This window comes from Paralichthys olivaceus, chromosome 7 (genome assembly GCF_024713975.1).
Source record: "Paralichthys olivaceus isolate ysfri-2021 chromosome 7, ASM2471397v2, whole genome shotgun sequence".
NCBI classification, from domain to species: Eukaryota; Metazoa; Chordata; class Actinopteri; order Pleuronectiformes; family Paralichthyidae; genus Paralichthys; species Paralichthys olivaceus.
In genome coordinates this window covers 10,779,803-10,797,932 of record NC_091099.1, presented here as the reverse complement: position 1 = coordinate 10,797,932, position 18,130 = coordinate 10,779,803, and the positions used below count along the sequence as shown (strand labels likewise).

Below are 18,130 nucleotides of genomic sequence, written 5' to 3'. Positions count from 1 at the left end.
ACCAAAATCGCGTATAAGCAGCGAACATGGCAACCCAGCAAATAAATATGCCTGTATATTGTGTTTCAACCACACTGTCCGCTGCATTTACGAGTACAGCGTTTTATCAGATTATTAAGAGTTGTATTAGCAGATATATCATGGTACAGTGTGTATTATAACACAGAGAAGAAGGGGACGGGAGTGTGTAAATACTGGGATTGCGGGAGAGTTTCAGGCGAATGTGGCAACCATTGAAGCAAACCCGGAAGTGTCCGCCGGCGGGAAATTCAGTAAATATTATGAAAGCGTCAGAAAAAACGAAGCCACGGTTCAGACTCGTTCACTGAAGTAATCCAGAGTCAACAAGTGGAGGTGAACGTTTCCTTTGTGCTGTCAGTTTAACAAACAATCATGTTGTAGCAAGTTCACTGAGTGAGACAACAAGTGGGGTTTACTTTCCGTCTGTCTCAGGTCGACCATGAGGGCTGTACTTGATAGAATAGTCTCACTGGCAGATGGAGGCAGCGCCGCTGAACTTGAGAAGTATCTGTCCTCCCTCAAAGATGACCAGGTAGATGTTGTCAATTCACAGGTTTCCCGATCTCAGCAATGTACGAACCCCCCCACAGGAAACACTGACATCTCTGTGATTTGGTTTCTAGTTAATCGCAGTGATTACCAGCAGCGCATTAAAGGGGAAGATGGTCGGTGCCATAGTTAAAGGTATATTTCAAGGTAAGTGTACTTTTACATCACAGTTGAATGTATATTTCAAGGTAAGTGTACTTCTACATCACAGTTAAATGTATATTTCAAGGTAAGTGTACTTCTACATCACAGTTAAATGTATATTTCAAGGCGAGTGTACTTCTACATCACAGTTAAATGTATATTTCAATGTGAGTGTACTTCTACATCATCGCACAGGCGCAGTCAGCATGTCAGTGGTTTGACACCAATTCATGGCCTTTGGTGCACTAATTCAATCTTTCAGCAGTCTTGGGCCCTTTCACCTCTCCCACCACTGTGTGTCAAATAGTTATATCAAAAAACTACCCACATCTCTGCATGCTCTGTTTTTTAGGCTCTCCTCCCAGTTCCACTGAGGGATCAGACCGCAGACTTCTTGTTTATCAGCACTGCATCCCCCTGTGTGAGTCCGGGGACCTTCAGACTGAGGTGGCGGCTGATATCATTGGACTGCTGATGCTTGAGGTAAACAAAAATACAAAACAACAAAAGGCAAAATATATATTATACAGGAAACCAGTCCAAGTAGCCTCTCCTAATAATAATCATGGTTCCTCAGTTAAAGGACAGCAACATGTAAATAATAAAGATTAAAGTAGTTTAGATACAGCTCTACAGCTTAAATACATTAATAATATTTTAACTGCAATACCTATTTACTATATATGTGCAATACTACAAAACTGTATATTCTGTTCAAATAGTGTTCTGTTTATAATATATATATATATTTTTTGTATTTTCTTGTTTTTATATTGTATGTTTACCTGTAAATTACTTTTCCTTGTTTCTGTTTTCACTATCCCCTTTGCTGCTGTAATGTGACAAAGTTCTCCAAGATGTTTTTTCCTTTCCTTTGTAATGTCTATGAACCATATTTGTTACAAACTGGTACTTTATAATTCCAGTTTTGTCTTTTTGAATGTTACACACAGACTCATACTCTGTCTGGACCCTCTCTTGCACAACTGGCGTCTCTTTTTGTTGAAGCCATTAAGGTGGGAAAAATGGGTAGTGGGAAATCGCTGGAGCTATTTCCTACAGTGCTGACTGCCCTCGCAGCCTGTGAATCCTTATCTTTTGGCAAAGGTAAGTTTTAAATTAGCCATAGTGACTTATATATTTAGTGTATATATACTGTATATATTAGCATCTTAAGTGGTTGTGTTTTTTTAATGGTGGATATAATAAAAGACAATAAGTCTCTTGTGGTTCCTTTTAAATTTTAGGTGAACTCAGTGGGGAGGAATACAAGAAGCAGCTGATCAACAGTCTCTGCTCAAGCAGGTACATGTGTAAATGTGCACTGAGTTTTTATGGAGTTTTTGACTGTCAATGTTTTTGTCCTTTTAAACTCAAATAATTGTTTTCCTGCAGATGGGACCCACAGTGTGTTATCCACCTGACAACCATGTTCAGGTAACACCATTGACTATCAGCCCATGAAATTCTAAGATACTACAGATTTCCCTTTAGCATAATACGCGATTAGTGCAGCATCATTATCTTCTTTTGATTTCACAATGATCACAATGTTACATGAGTTATTATTGTTATCTTGTACCTCCTCTTGGGGTATACATTGCAACTAGTCAGCTGTGTTTTTGTGTCTGGCTCATTTTAGGGATGTGCCCCTGTCCTCAGAGGAGCTGCAGTTCCTGGTGGAGAAAGTCCTGCGGATGTTCACTAAACTGGATCTGCAGGAGATCCCACCACTGGTTTACCAGCTGCTGCTTCTGTCTGCAAAGGTATGCATGTATGTACAACATTGTCATTTTCCATTGTCTTTTTTGTTTTGAATATCTAAATGCCTGCCTTGTGTGTGATAGGGTTGTAAGAAACAGATCCTGGATGGAATCATTGGATATTTTAAGGAGCAAGACATTCACCAGGAAGAAGAGCAAAAACATGGAGAGTGAGTAACTTATACACTGACAGTGTATGACAAATACCCCATTTAATCTGAATCTTACATCCTAATCTCCATTTACAGAGTGTGATTGTTATTTTTCACTTTGTTCCTCAGGAGCCTGGATCTAGAGGTTTTGTCCATTCCACAGGACCAGTTACGACACGTGGAGGGCACCGCCATCCTCCACATCGTCTTTTCTATACGACTCGACCATGACCTCGGAAGAGAATTCCTCAAAAGCTTTAAGGTTATTTATGACTTTGTGTCTGAGATTATTTTAGAAAATTTTGAATAAATGTTTGTATGTGGAATATGCCAAGAAGTCTTACATTGAATTCCTGCAGATGTCATATGGCGAGCTGTGTCCTTTCAGTGCTGCACTTATGCTCTCAGTAGCACGTATCCAGCGCTATGAAGAGCAGGTGAGAATGATTGATTTTTCCTATACTTGTTTGATCCATTTTAGATTTGATCTCCTCTGTCCACTCACATTTCTTTACCCCTTCGCTGGTTTGTGTAGGTGTTTGACCTTTTGAAGGGAGCGATCATCAAGAGCTTCAAGGACGAGCAGCTGCAGCAGGGTTCAAAGTTCCTGCAGGACGTCCTGCCTGGACACTGCAGTGTGGCTCAAATGATACTGGACACAGTCAAGAACAGGTCAGAACATCAAGGCATTTATTAATCTGATTCAAACTTTCAACATATCACAAATAAGATTATAGAAAGTTTAAGAAAATCTTCTCTTCCACATGTGCAGCGTGTTTGGGTGGGATCACGTGACCCAGGGGCTGGTGCAGCTGGGGTTTTTCCTCATGGACACATTTGGACCCAAACCAGGACCATTTGGGAAGACTACAGAGGGGTCTGCTACCGTAGCGAGGACCCCAAATCAGCAAGCATGCAAGCTTGGAGGTCAGGTGCTTCTCCAAGGCTTTAAGGTAACTTTAGATTTATATTTTATTAAATTATCACAATGCACATGATATATCGAGTGTATAATAAGCTCACTGGAGGATGTGTGTTCTTTTTTGGAAGATGCACGAGTCTATCAGAGGTGAGATACTGGAGCAGGTTTTAAGTCGACTGGTCACAAAGACAGCCTCGCCTATCAATCATTACTTAGGTAAAACAACCTTCAGATTTGGTCCTAGATTTCAGATGTGCACAAGTGTCTAGTATTTCTGGTTATAGATGAGATTTTAACCTATATTTATTTTGTTTCTTTATATCATCAGATCTTTTCTCTGACATCGTGATCTCTGCTCCCATGATCCTCCTGGAGTCGTCCTCCAAGGTGACAGAGACATTTGACCACCTGTCATACCTGCCCTTAGCCACAGTTCAGGGTCTACTAAAAGCCGTTCAGGTGCCTAAAAAACACACATAAAAATGTTTATAGTCTATACAAGCTCCTGTTCCTTTATTCAATCGCTCTTTTTGTGTAATCTCAGCCACTGCTCAAGGTCAGCATATCCTTAAAAGACTCTTTGATTCTAGTTCTCCGCAAGGCCATGTTTTCCAGGTGTGTATTGATGTGTTCTTTATCAGATGAGGTTTATCTGTAAAATGTATAATTCATGCTTTGGTTAATACGTAAGAAAGCTTAATGCAGATTAACCCCTGAAGATAACTTCTGACACTTTTCTCCTGTAAATGAATTGTCTCTACTAGCCAGCTGGATGGCAGGAAGTCTGCAGTTACTGGCTTCTTGTTGCTGCTTAAGAACTTCAAGGTGCTGGGCAGCTTGTCGTCGAGCCAGTGTAGCCAGGCGATCTCCTCCAGCCAGGTACAGTTACAGACTGCGCATGTGGGTTTTACATATATGCATGAAAAATATTTTCCATTTTAAATATACTCCATCAAATATTACGTATCTCTCTGAACCCTTGAATAGATCCAAGTGGATGTTCATTCACGATACAACTCAGCTGCCAACGAAGCGTTCTGTCTGGAGATCCTCAGCAGCCTGCGTCGCTGCCTGGGCCAGCAGGCGGATGTGCGGCTTATGCTTTATGAGGTCAGAGATCCCTTTTCTGAACCACCACATATTAGTCACAATAACCTAAGTAGTAAATAATCTTACTGCAGTATATTTTATACGTCTTTAACTACAAAGAAGATTCTAAAAGAAAAGCTTCAGCAGTTTTTATACTGAAAAGACAAATTCTTTTTTCAGGGGTTCTACGATGTTCTCCGTCGCAACTCTCAGCTTGCAAGCTCCATCATGCAGACCCTGTTCTCACAGGTAAGTGTATATTTAGTGCAATCTGTGAGATATAATAGCCTGTTTGTAATCTTATCTATATGAATGTGGGGGCTGTATGTCATGTCTGTATCCTCAGCTGCGGAGGTGCTATGAGTCTGAACAAGACCTCCTGCCTCCGGTGAAGCTGGGGCCGTGCATCACAGCTCATGGAGACCAGGTCTACCTCCAGGAACCACTGGTACTGCATTTTTGCAACTCGCTGCTCCTGGTGCACTGTGCAGATGTGGCTGTGTAAATGTCTGCTATAAATAGGGTTTGTTCCTTCTCAGGGCCATCTGGTGAGCTGCACTGTACACTGCCTGCTGTGGCTGCAGAACATGCGTCGATCAGCCAATCCCAGCGCTGATGACAGCGATGAGGAGGAGGAGGAGGAAGGATACAAGTCTGAACTACACACAATCCTCGAGAGCATGACGAGACGCATGATCAAGAGTGAACTGGAGGACTTTGAACTGGTGTGTTTTACTGACACAGTATTAAAAATGATGCACACTGGATGCTTTTCAAAGTGTTAGTCCCCCACAATATCTGGTCTAGATGTGGTTAACTTTTCCTGCATTAGCAATATGTGTTTTAGTGACCAAAGCTTTAAGGTGAGAATCACTAAGACTCTGCAATTCTAATGAAATGATTTGTCTGGCTGAAGAAAATACAGAAATACTTTAATGAGATTTGATCTCAGGAAGCAAGTGAGTATATATACTCTGTCTCTTAAGAATTAATTAATCAAAATGTTCTAATTGAATGTATCAATGATCTTTTTCTAGTGTTCTTCCCTTAATGCATCTGTACTTGTCCCTTAAAGCATCATCTGACATTGTCTTCTCTCTATGTGGATTAGGACAAGTCAGCAGAGTTCTCCATGGGTTCTAGCGTTGGGGTGAAGAATAACATCTATGCAGTGCTCGTGATGGGAGTGTATGAAGTTCTCATGGAGTACAACTTCATCAAAGGCAACTACAGGTAACAACCCCACCACCCACTTTGTCTGCCATGGATAATTGGTAGCATAGATGTTTTTACAGAGAATTCACAATACTTGCCTCTATGTTTTACAGTAAAAGTCGATTTGAGGAGCTCTTGCAGCTGTTTAACCGCTACCACAAGCTGTCTGAGATTTTGAAGGAGAAATCTGGAAAAAGTCGAGTGCCCTCACACAAGACCCCTCGCAGTTTACTCTCTCTGGGATTCATATCAACTCTCCTCACTGTGCTATTCAGGTAAATGCTCTAATCAGATTTGTATTGATTGCTGCACTAAGCAAACATGAAGAGCAAAAAGTTACAAAAACTATGTAAACGTATAAAAACTTGTTTCCAAAAACTGTGTGTTAAATGTACATTTAACAAGCATAGTACAGATAATACAGAGACATTAGAAAATGTTCCAGAACTGTTTGTATAAAGGTCAGACAAATATAACAAATACATATTCTCTTTCAGAGACAGTACTCAGAGCAGAGAGGAGGCTCTCTCAGTGCTGCGCTCTAGTGGAGAATTTGTGCGCTATGCACTAAGTGTAACCTTACAGAAGATCCAGCAGTTAGAGGAAACTGGTCACACGGACGGCCCAGATGGACAGAACTCGGACCGGACTTTCCGCTTCCTCTGTGACATGACAAGGTTGGAATCTCTTGTCATAAAAACATTACTGAGATTACGTTCCTGGTTTTGTTTGATTGATCCGTCTTTGTTTAAATGTCTCCCCAGCGTGCTGATGTGGCGCTACACAAACATCCCCACCGTGGTGGAGGAGGCAGGGAAGAAGGAGAAGCGCTGCAGCCTGTCTCAGCTGTGTCTGGAAGGTCTGCTCAGGATCTTCACAACCTGCCAGCAGCGCTACCCACACAAGATGGCTCAGCTCCTCACTAACATGGGTCAGAATCAATACGTTTTCAGTTGTGAAATTTAGGGATTTCAAGTTTTAAACATGATTATGCAGGAATTCATCAGGTTTTGTGTTTCTTGCAGACATTGCAGACAATGATCAGCAGCAAGACGATGGCGACGTTACAGAGATGAACTTCTTTTACATCCGACAGTTTCAGGTGCAGTTGTACTGTAATGTTTCTGGATGTAGTTACTATTTCTCCATCATTTTAAAGGTTGATCTAAACTTCAACATCATCACTTAACTTTCTGTCCCCATCAACAGAGAGCGCTGTTCACTCAGTTAAGCGGAGGAGAGGAGGACTTTAACAGCAAAGAGGCTCAGCTGCTGGTCAGCATCTTGAGCGTGCTCTCACACCAGCTGAAACCCTCCACCCAACAGGTTGGTGAACTCTCATGTGCTCTTCATAGAACAAATCCAGCAGCACTAGTGTCACTAAAACCTGTCTGCATCTACAGTTTGTTCAGATGATCACTTGGACTGTGAAAATCTGCAAGGAGACAAGTTTTGGTGAGTTACATGAGAACTTGGTGTCAGTTTTACGCACTGGGAGTTGTTTTTCTGATGCGTGGTTCTTTCTACTTCTTCAGAGGATCCTGTCTTTTCTAAGGGGCTGCTCTCTCTTCTCTTCAACCTACATGTTCTCTATAAGAGTCCTGTTAGCCTCTTGCTTGAGCTCTGCCAAGACATCCACAGCCAGCTGGGGGATATCGATCAGGTACGCACAATTAGTGGGATGATACCCGCATATGTGATTGTTTGAGTTGTACAGCGATATATTTAATCCTGGTACTTAAGTGACAAAATCATTGTCTACACTTACAGTTAAACCTTTGTTTATAGTCTTGAGGAAATTAAGTTACAAGTAAAAAAAAGCAACATTTCAGAATTTTAAATGTTTTCTAACAGTACAATAATGTCAGTAAACAAGCAATTCAGTCAGAATTAACTTGTCACTTTTTCACTGGAACAAAGTTATTAATATAATATTATTTTTCTACACCTTTTCTTTCTCTATGATCAGGACGTGGAGGTAGAAAAACAGTCTCATTTTGCCATCGTCAACATAAAGACTGCGGCGACAGCAGCGGTAAGTGTTGGGTTGTTGGATCTTCAGCGACACAGCTCTCACACAGTCATTGTGACGCAGTGAGCTCAGAGTCTTCACCATCATGTTAATGTGCTTCCCCAGCTGTTGGTCCTGTCTCAGGTGGACAGGGTGCTCGATGAGGTGGAGTGGCTGATTGCCAGAAGGAAAAGCCAGACGACTCCTGACAAATCTGACTCCGGTAAGAATCCTCTCACACTGACGCTCACTTGTAATAATGGTGAGAGTTCAGAAGAGATAAGGGACGAAATGCATCTCTGCCAGTTGAATTACAATTACATAAAACAATTACAAAACTAATGTTGTGTTGTGTAGGTGAAGCCACCCAGACAGCAGGTGATCAAGATCCAATGGAGAAAGCTGTGACACTGCAGCTCGGGACTCTTCTGACCGCATTAAATGAGCTGGTCCAGACGGCTCTGCTCTCTGGCACCTGCACCATCACACTGATGAGGGAACTGCGTCGCACATATACCATCCTCACCACCCTGGTGAAATATGTGCGTATTTTTCTACTCTGTGATCTCAGTTAGTGCAGTTTACCTAAATGTGACAACTTAATTCATTTCCATCTTTTTGTTTCAGTACATCCAGGTGTGTGCTACTCAGCACGGTTTGCTGCCTGCACGCTTTGAGAAGCTGGTGAGTACTGGTTTATTGTTTCATGGTTCATCTAATTTTTCTGACATCAAGCTAATCTTAATGTTTCCTGTGCAGGTCAAACTGTCCGGCTCTCACCTAACACAACAGTGCTACTCTTTCATCACATATGTTCAGGTACCACACCTCACTGCAGATGTCCTGTTCAGACCTGATGTTTACGTTCATCCTGAGAGATCTGATCCCAGGAGGACAGCTCTGTTCACACGTGACATTAAAGTGTGTCGAACAATCTGTTAACAAAGACCAAATGATGTTTTTACCCAGTCTGAGAGAACAATTGAGTCCTCTGCTATGGAATAAGCTCTACCCGTTTGAAAAATTTGAAATCATTATGTGATGGTGAAGCGAAATTAGGTCAGAGGACGTCAGCTGGGTTCTTCATATGTGGCCCTCGATGCATTTTTGTTCCACATCTCTGAACACCTTCAATTGTGGTCTGAGCGATTGGATGTTGGACGTTTTGAGGATGCATTCACATCCACTTGTGATTGTATCACTCAGGACAGATATTAATCTCAAGTCTGAACAGGATGAAAAGGTTTCTCATAATGATCTGATTGTCTATGATGTTCGGATTTTTCTGTTATGGATGTGACACTATTAACTTGTGTTGATTCAAAATGTTGTGTTTTCCCTGTTAGGGCGGTGAATTTAGTGGTGGAGATGACAAGAAGAAAAAGAAGAGGAATGAAACGAACGTCGTTGCTTCTGTAAGGACATTTATCTCCTATAACTGTAGCTGAAGTGATTGTGGTTGATTTTTACAACAATACATTTACATGTAAAGATTATTTTCTCTTGGAAGGCAAAACTTCTGCGAGAGACAAAGGCCATCCCTGATTTGATCTTCAGCATCGAACAGTATGAGAAATATCTCATCACACTCTCAAAGAAATCAAAGGTACGTGTGAGCTGAAATACTCAAAACACAAAAAGAGCAACACAAAACTCTAGCATAAGTAAAAATTAAGAAAATGCAGCTTTTCTCCTTGAGAACTGTCAGTGCAGTTTCGTCAAATGTGTTCAGTGTTTCACCAACATCTGTGGGTATGTTTCCAGGTGAATCTGATGCAGTACATGAAGCTGACCACCTCGAGGGATTTTCGCATTATTGCTACTACTCTGGACGCAGCCCTGCAGGAGCAGGACGACAGCCAGGAGGCAAGTTCCATCTCACACTGGAAGCACTGAAAGCTCACTGTATTTTTCTCATGACATCAGTCAAAATAGCTGATGTTTACAATCCAGACAGAGCTAAAATATAGCAATTAACTCTTATATAATATTTTGAAGCAGGCTTGTGTTCGGTAAGTTTACTGTGTCTGTTCTTCTTTCAGACCACGGAGTCACAGGACACAGAGGAGACACAAGAACCCAAACTGAAGAAGCGTAAACAGTGAGCTGGCCCTTCAGAAGCTCCTCGGTTTGACTCACTTGTCCCCACGTTCCTCGCTGAGCCGGAGTTTAACCAGCGGATGAACGGCCTCTTGGCAGTCATGAGCAGGTGCAGCTGTTCTGAACAGTAGTGTTGTCCACAAAGTGCTATCTGTCTTTGTTCAGAGAGCCTTTAGTGATGTTGATGATTTGATAAATGTCCAACGCTTCACCTGTGCAAAGACAACATGTTGGTGTTCATGTGATTCAGAAGAATTCTGTATGTTGTTTATGTATTTGGAAACAAACTGTAAATACTGTTTTACATTATTGTGAGACTTCCTGCCTTGTGTCAGAATGAATAAGCTGCTCTGTTGTTAAGATGCAGTTCACAATCAGTTCAGCACAGTTTAACTATATCATACTTCACCTCGTCAGTTCTTTGTCTACACTAACAGAGGATCTATAGTTTCCCATACACATGGATGCATCCTAAAGAGACTTTCAGCCTAACTGTAATGTGCTGCTTTGTTTTAAAATAAATATAATTTTCTTCCTTCTTCTGTTTATTTAGTTTCATAGTGTGTTTTTCATTGTCTTACATAGAATTTACCAAGCAGTGCAGGTATCACAGCTAAAAGCATTGACAGTTATATTTTATTTCCCCCTACTCTCTTTTCAAAGAGACACCATGCTGTGTAAAGAACTCACCTGGTGGCAGACCGTATCTGCGTTCCAGACCTGTGGGGTTAGAGGGGGTATCACAGTCCATTGTGACCTCCTTCCTCAGACACTGGTCAATGTCAACTGCGCTGAAGAAAGCTACTGACTGGGGAAGGTCCTGCATACCCAGCGCGTGAGCAAACGCACTCCTGTTCGAAACAAACGCACATTCAGGAAAGCTTTCAGGTTCATTGGCATTTCTACGGAGGATATTTTGGCAGGAAAGAATAAATAGAAAGCTTTGAGCTGACCTCGTGAGCAGGTTTGTGATCTGAAGTGCCAGTGCTGCTCGGTAACGGTCTTCACTGCAGACCAGGTATCGCACCTCGTCGTGGATGCTGATGCAGAAACGCCCATCGATGTTATACTCCTCAAAGAGCCACTTCATGGCCACCAGCATCAGGTGAAGGTAGTCCACTGCTGAGCTCTGAACCACCCAGTTCACTCTGCTGGTGATGAACTGACAGAAGAAAGAGATGTGGCAGCAATAGCACATGATCCATTTAGAAGGCGAGATATTGTTTTTCATTCAAGGTACCAATATCTCCAGGAACAACTGACCTCATATTATGTATTTCTTAATATTATACACAACAGTGCAAAAAATATATGCATACAATATAATGAAAATCTTTTCTGTACATGTCTGCATATACAGTTTGTACAATTAAACACTGTTATTACATGTTTGAATGCTGATTGTCTTGAACAGGTTTTGCTAATTGGCTGTCAAAATATGAATCTCATACTAATAAAGGTTTTTGAACACGCTGACTGCTCATTCCTTTGCAAAACAAGCAGGTTGGTAGGATATGAGTTGGCGTGTCTCACCTCATTCTTGACTGCCTCGGGCTCCAGAGCTCTGCTAATCCTGCAGCCGAGAACCGGAGTGGCTGGCTGTGCCGAGTGAGCTATGCTCTCCAGCTTGTTGAACATGTCCGATTCAGTTCCTCCAGACCACAGACGTTTTCCAACAATGTCCCACCTCTTCCGCCGAGTGCTGAGGGGCATGAGGAACAGAGGAAGGGGAAAACAATGATTGTAGAATAAGTTGTGGCTCCTAACAAGCATATCTGTGACATTTTGGCCGCTCCTCTCACCTTTTCGCGGCCAGTCTACTGATCCTACGCAACTCCTGCAAAGAGACGCTTCCATCTTCCTCCGTCTCCAGCTCTATACCCAGTTCATTGACCAGCCACTCGCCCTCCTCTGACAGATCATATCTGACAAAAAAATAGAAACATTTAAATAACTTAGGTCATAATTGTGTAACTATAACGGGTTACTTGAAAATCCAATAACGAAGTTTTAATATTTCTATATATATATATATATATACAAACACAAAATGTCCAATTTATCACAAAACTGAAGCTAAAGAATAATCGCCCCCTGGTCACAAACCCTGCCTCCTCCTTGTTAGCAGATGGGACATGGATCAAACCAAAAAAACCTTAACTATATTAAAAAGATGGTTTCTGACATTTCAGGTAGTTCTCATTACACTGAATATTGTTCAAGCGTCAATTTTTTCATTAAATTTAGTTTTAATTACTTATTTGTTAAAAACACAACTAAACCTAGAATGTAAAAATAGAAAGATAAAAACACAGTTGTTGAGTAAGTCGTGTATACCTGCGTATACCCTTTGTTAAGGCATACATCTGCCTGGCTTTACTGGAAGCTTCTGTCTGACTGAGGCGGTGGTTGAACTGCATCAACAGCCTCTCTGCAAATGGTTGCCCTGCACCATAGATGCGTCCGTAGTTGAACACCTTCGCGTGCTCTCTGCTGATGCCCACAGCGTCAGCAGTGCGGCTGTGCAGGTCAGTGCCCTGACTCTTCTTTCCCTGAAGGGTCATCCAGCCAAACGCTGTGCAACCTGAACCCCGCAGAGACATCAGCACCGTTAATGTCAGATTTTGTTGATGTTTGTTTAGACCATGACAGATGCATTCTACAATTTCAATAATGTGTTTTTTTAATCTAGGAAAGAACTAAACAAGAGTTGACAGGGACAAATCTCACCATGCATGCCAGCAAAGTGAGCCTCTCCGAGCACAGCAGCAATCCACAGCTCCTGAGAGTCCACATCTGCTCCAACCAGGTGGTACCCAGGAGGCACCTGCACCATGGCCTTCAGCTCACTGCCTACCCGATCCCGCTGTGGACACAAAATTCAGTCATATATTCCTCTACTGACTTATAAAACACAAGTTCCAGCTGAGTCACCTCAGACTCTTTCTCCAGTGTCTCTTACCCGTGCATTACTGGCCGTCAGCCACGTTGGCTCCACAGCTCGACGTGTTACTGTTCCAGCGGTGATGACCTGAGGTAATATTGCACCATACTGGCCCTCCTCATCAAACTCCTTATGTCTTTGGGAGACAGAAAGGTTTTTGTTATATACAATGACACCCCCCCCCCCACCCACCCCACTATATGGCAGATCAACATCAATAGTTGTAATTGATACACCAGACAAACCTGATGACAGTACGAGGAAGCTCTCCTTTTCGCAGCCACAGCACCATCTGAGAGCTGTGAGAGGACACAATAAATTCAATGTCATCATTAACAAAGCTGATCTGTGATCAGGGTAAAAGATGAATGTGGTAATGATAAAATCTGACATGTACCTTATACGTTTATGGGCATTCCTCCAGAAGGACATCATTTTGTTGATCTCCAGAGCTCGTGTAGCATTGGTTCCACTGCGTCCTGCCCTAAGAGTACCATCCTCCATCTTGGCCAGAAAGTCCTTCGAGAAAGGACTGCCGACATTGTTTTGGTTGCCATCCTGAAACAAAAATGTTCAGTGAGAAGATGAAAGAAGCTCAGTGGCGTGACACTGTGCCAGTGCAAGCTAAATATTGAAACTTCACTTTACCTTGTGAGGCAATTTGAAAAACCAGCACCCTGGGATATCTACATCATTGTAGGGCCCATTTCCATGGTGATAATGGCACTGACTATTCTCTGGGACGTAAAGGTGATCCTGGGACTGTTGATAAAGAATACAAAGTATGTCATACGACAAAGTAGTATAGTGAAACAAGTAAACACAACACACAGCATGTTAGAGAAGGTATTGCAGTTCCAACTGAACAATAAAAGGAGTGGCTATAAATAATTAATAGGACATTATAGTATTAGACATATAGCATCAGTACATAACACAGATCAATTCTCTCACTGTGTTTTTGGTCCTCGTTGTTCTGACTCCATTTTCCTCCATCAGACTTTCCAGGGAACTTAACTCCTCCACCTTAAGAAGAGATTAAGAAATAATTCTCAGTCGTGACACATGTATCAGTTCTGCGCCTGTAGGCCTGAGCAGTGATTGCAAATAGCATCAATGCAAACTTTAGAGGATTTCAAATGTGCGCCTATGTTTTCCCCCACCTTTGCCCACACTGCGCTGTCTGTCAACATGAGGTCATCTGATAGGTGGGAGTCCAGATATTCAGGCTGCTCTTTGCTGTTCTGCTCACAATACTCCCTGTAAACACTTTCAATAGCTCTGTGGAACACAACAATGCTTTAATTTGCACATCCTCCTTTAAACCCAAGGCTAAATAATGAACAGAAACATCCAGCCGTGTCTGATTACCCTAATAAGCTCATGTCTTGATGAGAAACACTCTAACGTGCTTGCACATCGAGAGCGGTGTATTGACTACCTGTGTGGGCACACAGGCCCGGCGTTGTCCTCCTGAGATTTAAGGTTATCCCTGCGTCCAGGTACCAGATAGCCCCACCCATGTTTCTCTGCGAAATGCAGGGGGAAACCATCCCACGTCAGGCCCATCAGCTTAGGCGTCAGTCTCATCTGCAGACTGATCAGGCTGGCTCCAGGCGACCAGCTGTCCTCCTCAGACATCTTCTCACACATCTTACGATACCATCTAAACACACCGTAAAGAAGGAGAAGGGCAAATTTGATGTTGACAGAAAACACTTCATAAAAACAGTGGATGGCTCTGTGACGTTAGAGAGTGATCTTACCCTGGATGTCCAGGCAGATGTTGCCTTCTCTTAGGAAGTCGATTCACTGTTTCCTTCAGCCTCTCTACAGCCACCCTGCTGGGGAAAGGGTCCGCCATCTCCTCTTCAGATGGTGGACCTGGATCTAAACCAATCAAATCGCCAAATCTGTCAATGTCAACACTTTAAGGCCATGTTGTTATAATGTTTCAATTAAAAACAGCAGTCTTACAAAAAGAGAGATGTAGCATTCATGATTTGAGCTCTTTACCTTCTTCCCAGTCTGAAGGAGGAGCAACAACTTGTACTTCGACTGTTTTTTTTACTTGTTTCTTCTTGCTGGCTGCAACTTTCTTCTGCTTGAACTCCTGCACATCCCACTCAAGATCCCAAAGCCAGGGGTCTTCTTTATATCTTAAGTGAAGATATTTAACACATTCTGTTCAGTGGAGGCTTTATATAAATTACCTCTAAAGACATAGATATGTAAATCTCTAGATTATAAAACAATCTTTCCTGCTTTTTAGTTTGACCTAGTCAAACAGTTGTGGCCAAAATTGTGTTAGATGTGATACAAAAATGGTGGGAAACTTTTCACCTGTCGTCCTGCAGCAGCTGGCAGGCATCATCAGCTAGAGTCATCAGAGTCTTCTTCATCTCTCTCTGGAGCTCTTCGTACACGTCTTGAGAATCTTCCAGGTATCGATCCCAGTTGTGGTTGACGGGAAGGTAGCTCACACCCATCTCCAGCATCCCTGCAAACGTCACTGGATGAGGACACCTTAGAAAAAGACAGTTGAGATAATATTAATATGCAGCACTGTGAACAAATAATCAGTGTGTTTTGCTTCCTTAACACACACAATCAATGTGTGTTTGCTGACCTCTCCATGAACAGGGGCAGTTGTTCTGCGAAGACCTGATGGGTGGCCTGAACATCCATGGCGCAATACCGCATCAGCTCCTGTAGAGGTCAGCAAAGGCAAAACTATCTGTCAACATGTGCCTCATTATGAATGCAAGTCATTTTACAGGATCTTATAATGTGAATACATTTAGTTTATGACTACTGACAGCCTGACACAATTTGCCATGAACCTCTGACCTGGAAGTTGCTCCTGACATCCATCATGCTGCCCTTCACAAAGGTCTCTCTGGCCTCCTTCTGCAGCGGCGGCCCTCCCACGTACAGTGCATGGACATCAGCAAGGTTATTAATGCTGCCGATATTCACCCAGTCCCAGGAGCCAATCTGAACAACAAACAAAAAGAAAAACAAATCAAGCAACATTGACTTTTGCTGATGTCAATACTTTAAAACATATGTTGTAGCAAAACTACGGTGAGAAAAAGACAAACCATTGGACCCTGCTTTTTCTGTCCACTCTTCTTCATATGTTCCTTGACCCCCTGAAGATCCCTCCTCTTGCCCAGCTTGTTGGCCAACCATAGTGTGCGCTGGAACCCAGTCAGTCCTGATATAGCCATGTGAAGGCTCATGGTATCCATGAAGCGCACCTTCGAACTCTTTAGGAGAGAAAACATAGTATTTTCTAGAGTGGAACATCTTTTAACTTTGATGTCATAAAAGTCTCAAACTACTTATTTAATATTGTGAAGAAAACAACAAAGATCCAACCATGAGGAAGGGGTGAGAATTCTGTTGTGTGAGTTCAAAGGATAAAAAATACCTTCACCATCCTCTGAATGTTTACCTTTAGTAAGTATTGCTCCTTAATGAAAGATCGGTCAAAACTGACATGATGGCCCACTACGAGCCGATGCTTCCACTGGCCTCTCGGAGGAAAGGCAGAGTTCATAGGTGTCTCAAGAGGTATGAGGTCAGCGAGGGTCAACTGGTTTGACCAGGAGTATCGCTCTTCAATCAGACGCTTACTGCACCAGGAATACCTAGCAAGTTTGAAAAAGAGTGCAAACGCAATTTCCATGTATGAAACATAAATAGTTAATGATGCAAGGAGGTATATTTCTCTCCTAAACACAATCATCACAATTCTCCTTCTTCCTCACCAGTTAGTGGGAGACACTGCCGCAGCCAGCGTGGGACACTGTCCCTCCGTTACACACACCTCCACATCAAACACCAGCGCAGACTCCTCTGGGAAGTCCACCTTCTGACTCTCCCCACTGGGCCCATAGCGTGTCCAGCCAACCTCCCACTTCCATTCCTGTGGCATGGGGGGGAGCTCGGCCTGCTGCAGCTGGATGGCAGCTTCGAGGTAGGGAAGACTCTGATTCTGAGCCAGGATACGAAAGTGCTCATCAATATTTTCGCCATACATCTGAGCCAGTTTCAGCTCCACGTCGGGCAACAGTGACGTTTCTTTCCCCCACAGCTGGTGTTTCTGCAAATGCTTGATGCCGCGCTCCACATCCTCCTCTCTGTATTCTGGTTCCAGACCTCTGAAGATCTGCTTATGGAGGTTCTTTGACAGCATCTGAATGTTGAGGGGATTCAGGCGGGTCTCTGTACAGTCCTCGCCTTGGAGGGAGCGAGGCCTGCTGCAGAACTGGGACCTTGAACACGTCCATCGCAGACAGACGAGAGACCTCTGTGGAGGACGGCGCAAAACATGCAGCATCACCTCATGAGGACGTCACACTGGAGCTGGAAGACATTGAAACAACATCAGCAATATGACATGGGACTTCTTAGATAGTCCTGGATTTAAATGATGAAATAATATACTTTAGTACATGGGTACAATATTCAAATCAAGGAAGTTCTAGCTTATATGGGGCCTTTTATTTTTGCTATTTCACGATTGTTACATGTCTTAATTGTGCTGGTCTTATTAAATAAGATTTTGTGATTTTCATATCTTGGTGCTACTGAGTTAAATGTATGCTTTTACTTGTTTTCATCACTACAAAGTTAATACCGAGCTTTAACATTGACCATTGGCACGACTGAAAGTAACTGCTAAGATTAGTTCAAAAACTATAGTTAACCAATAAAAATAGCTTCCTATGTCATATAGCTAAATGATTATACAGCTAGCCTGCTGATGGATGTTTCAGTAATGTTTACTACGAACACTGACTGATGCTAACTTGATAGCCAAACAAAATATCGCATAAGTTTGTTAGCTAAACAAAAGCAAACCAAAGATCGCTCACCTTGTCTGTGTGTTGTCTGGTCTAAAGTTGAAGCGAAGTGAGAGAATATTTATTCAAACTTGTTTAAAATCGTTTCACAGACGAGGAGCATGTTCCTCTAGCATGGCAGCAACAACAACACAGGCAAGACGGGGCGTTAGCGCCTCCCAGCGGATTGGAAGACTGCAACCCGTGTAAAACGATCGATTGTGTGGGACAGCGGAGGGACAAAGTTCGGCTGTGAGTCGTATTCGAATCTGGATTATACAGCAATTATGTATAGTAGAATGTTGTCAATAACAGCAGCGTAAAACACAAACAGGACTGTTTATATATTAGTTATATTCTGCCACTT

The 18,130-nt window shown here is 42.5% G+C and overlaps 2 protein-coding genes across 3 annotated transcripts; one reads left to right on the top strand and one right to left on the bottom strand.

Annotated features, from left to right (window-relative positions):
• The first annotated feature begins 183 nt into the window (after positions 1–183).
• On the top strand, positions 184–10,514 carry fanci (FA complementation group I). Its single transcript, XM_020078974.2, has 38 exons — positions 184–354; positions 454–553; positions 645–717; positions 1,067–1,197; positions 1,668–1,821; positions 1,962–2,019; positions 2,110–2,151; positions 2,357–2,480; positions 2,562–2,647; positions 2,759–2,891; positions 2,989–3,066; positions 3,165–3,301; positions 3,402–3,582; positions 3,680–3,767; positions 3,880–4,010; positions 4,096–4,166; positions 4,316–4,430; positions 4,539–4,661; positions 4,821–4,889; positions 4,987–5,088; positions 5,180–5,365; positions 5,752–5,873; positions 5,969–6,130; positions 6,353–6,532; positions 6,620–6,786; positions 6,881–6,957; positions 7,065–7,181; positions 7,259–7,310; positions 7,391–7,518; positions 7,825–7,890; positions 7,993–8,089; positions 8,224–8,408; positions 8,494–8,550; positions 8,626–8,685; positions 9,213–9,281; positions 9,377–9,472; positions 9,631–9,732; positions 9,909–10,514. The coding sequence occupies exons 2-38, from the start codon at positions 461–463 to the stop codon at positions 9,969–9,971; spliced, it is 3,975 nt and encodes a 1,324-aa protein (XP_019934533.1). The 5' UTR covers positions 184–354; positions 454–460; the 3' UTR covers positions 9,972–10,514.
• On the bottom strand, positions 9,274–17,926 carry polg (polymerase (DNA directed), gamma). Of its 2 annotated transcripts, none has more exons than XM_020078976.2 (23): positions 17,797–17,926; positions 16,687–17,284; positions 16,371–16,566; positions 16,015–16,182; positions 15,761–15,907; positions 15,540–15,619; positions 15,254–15,436; positions 14,927–15,069; positions 14,677–14,800; positions 14,352–14,576; positions 14,074–14,191; positions 13,865–13,936; positions 13,559–13,672; positions 13,308–13,468; positions 13,156–13,209; positions 12,929–13,046; positions 12,697–12,832; positions 12,304–12,550; positions 11,769–11,891; positions 11,500–11,668; positions 10,920–11,128; positions 10,657–10,817; positions 9,274–10,178 (listed from the first exon to the last, which is right to left on the bottom strand). In XM_020078976.2, exons 2-23 carry the CDS (start codon positions 17,256–17,258, stop codon positions 10,114–10,116), a joined length of 3,585 nt encoding a protein of 1,194 aa, XP_019934535.2. In that variant the 5' UTR covers positions 17,259–17,284; positions 17,797–17,926; the 3' UTR covers positions 9,274–10,113. The 2 variants fall into 2 exon arrangements, with proteins under 2 accessions (XP_019934535.2, XP_069383927.1); XM_069527826.1 differs by having other exon boundaries at positions 13,559–13,676; positions 13,866–13,936.
• Between the last annotated feature and the right edge of the window lie 204 nt (positions 17,927–18,130).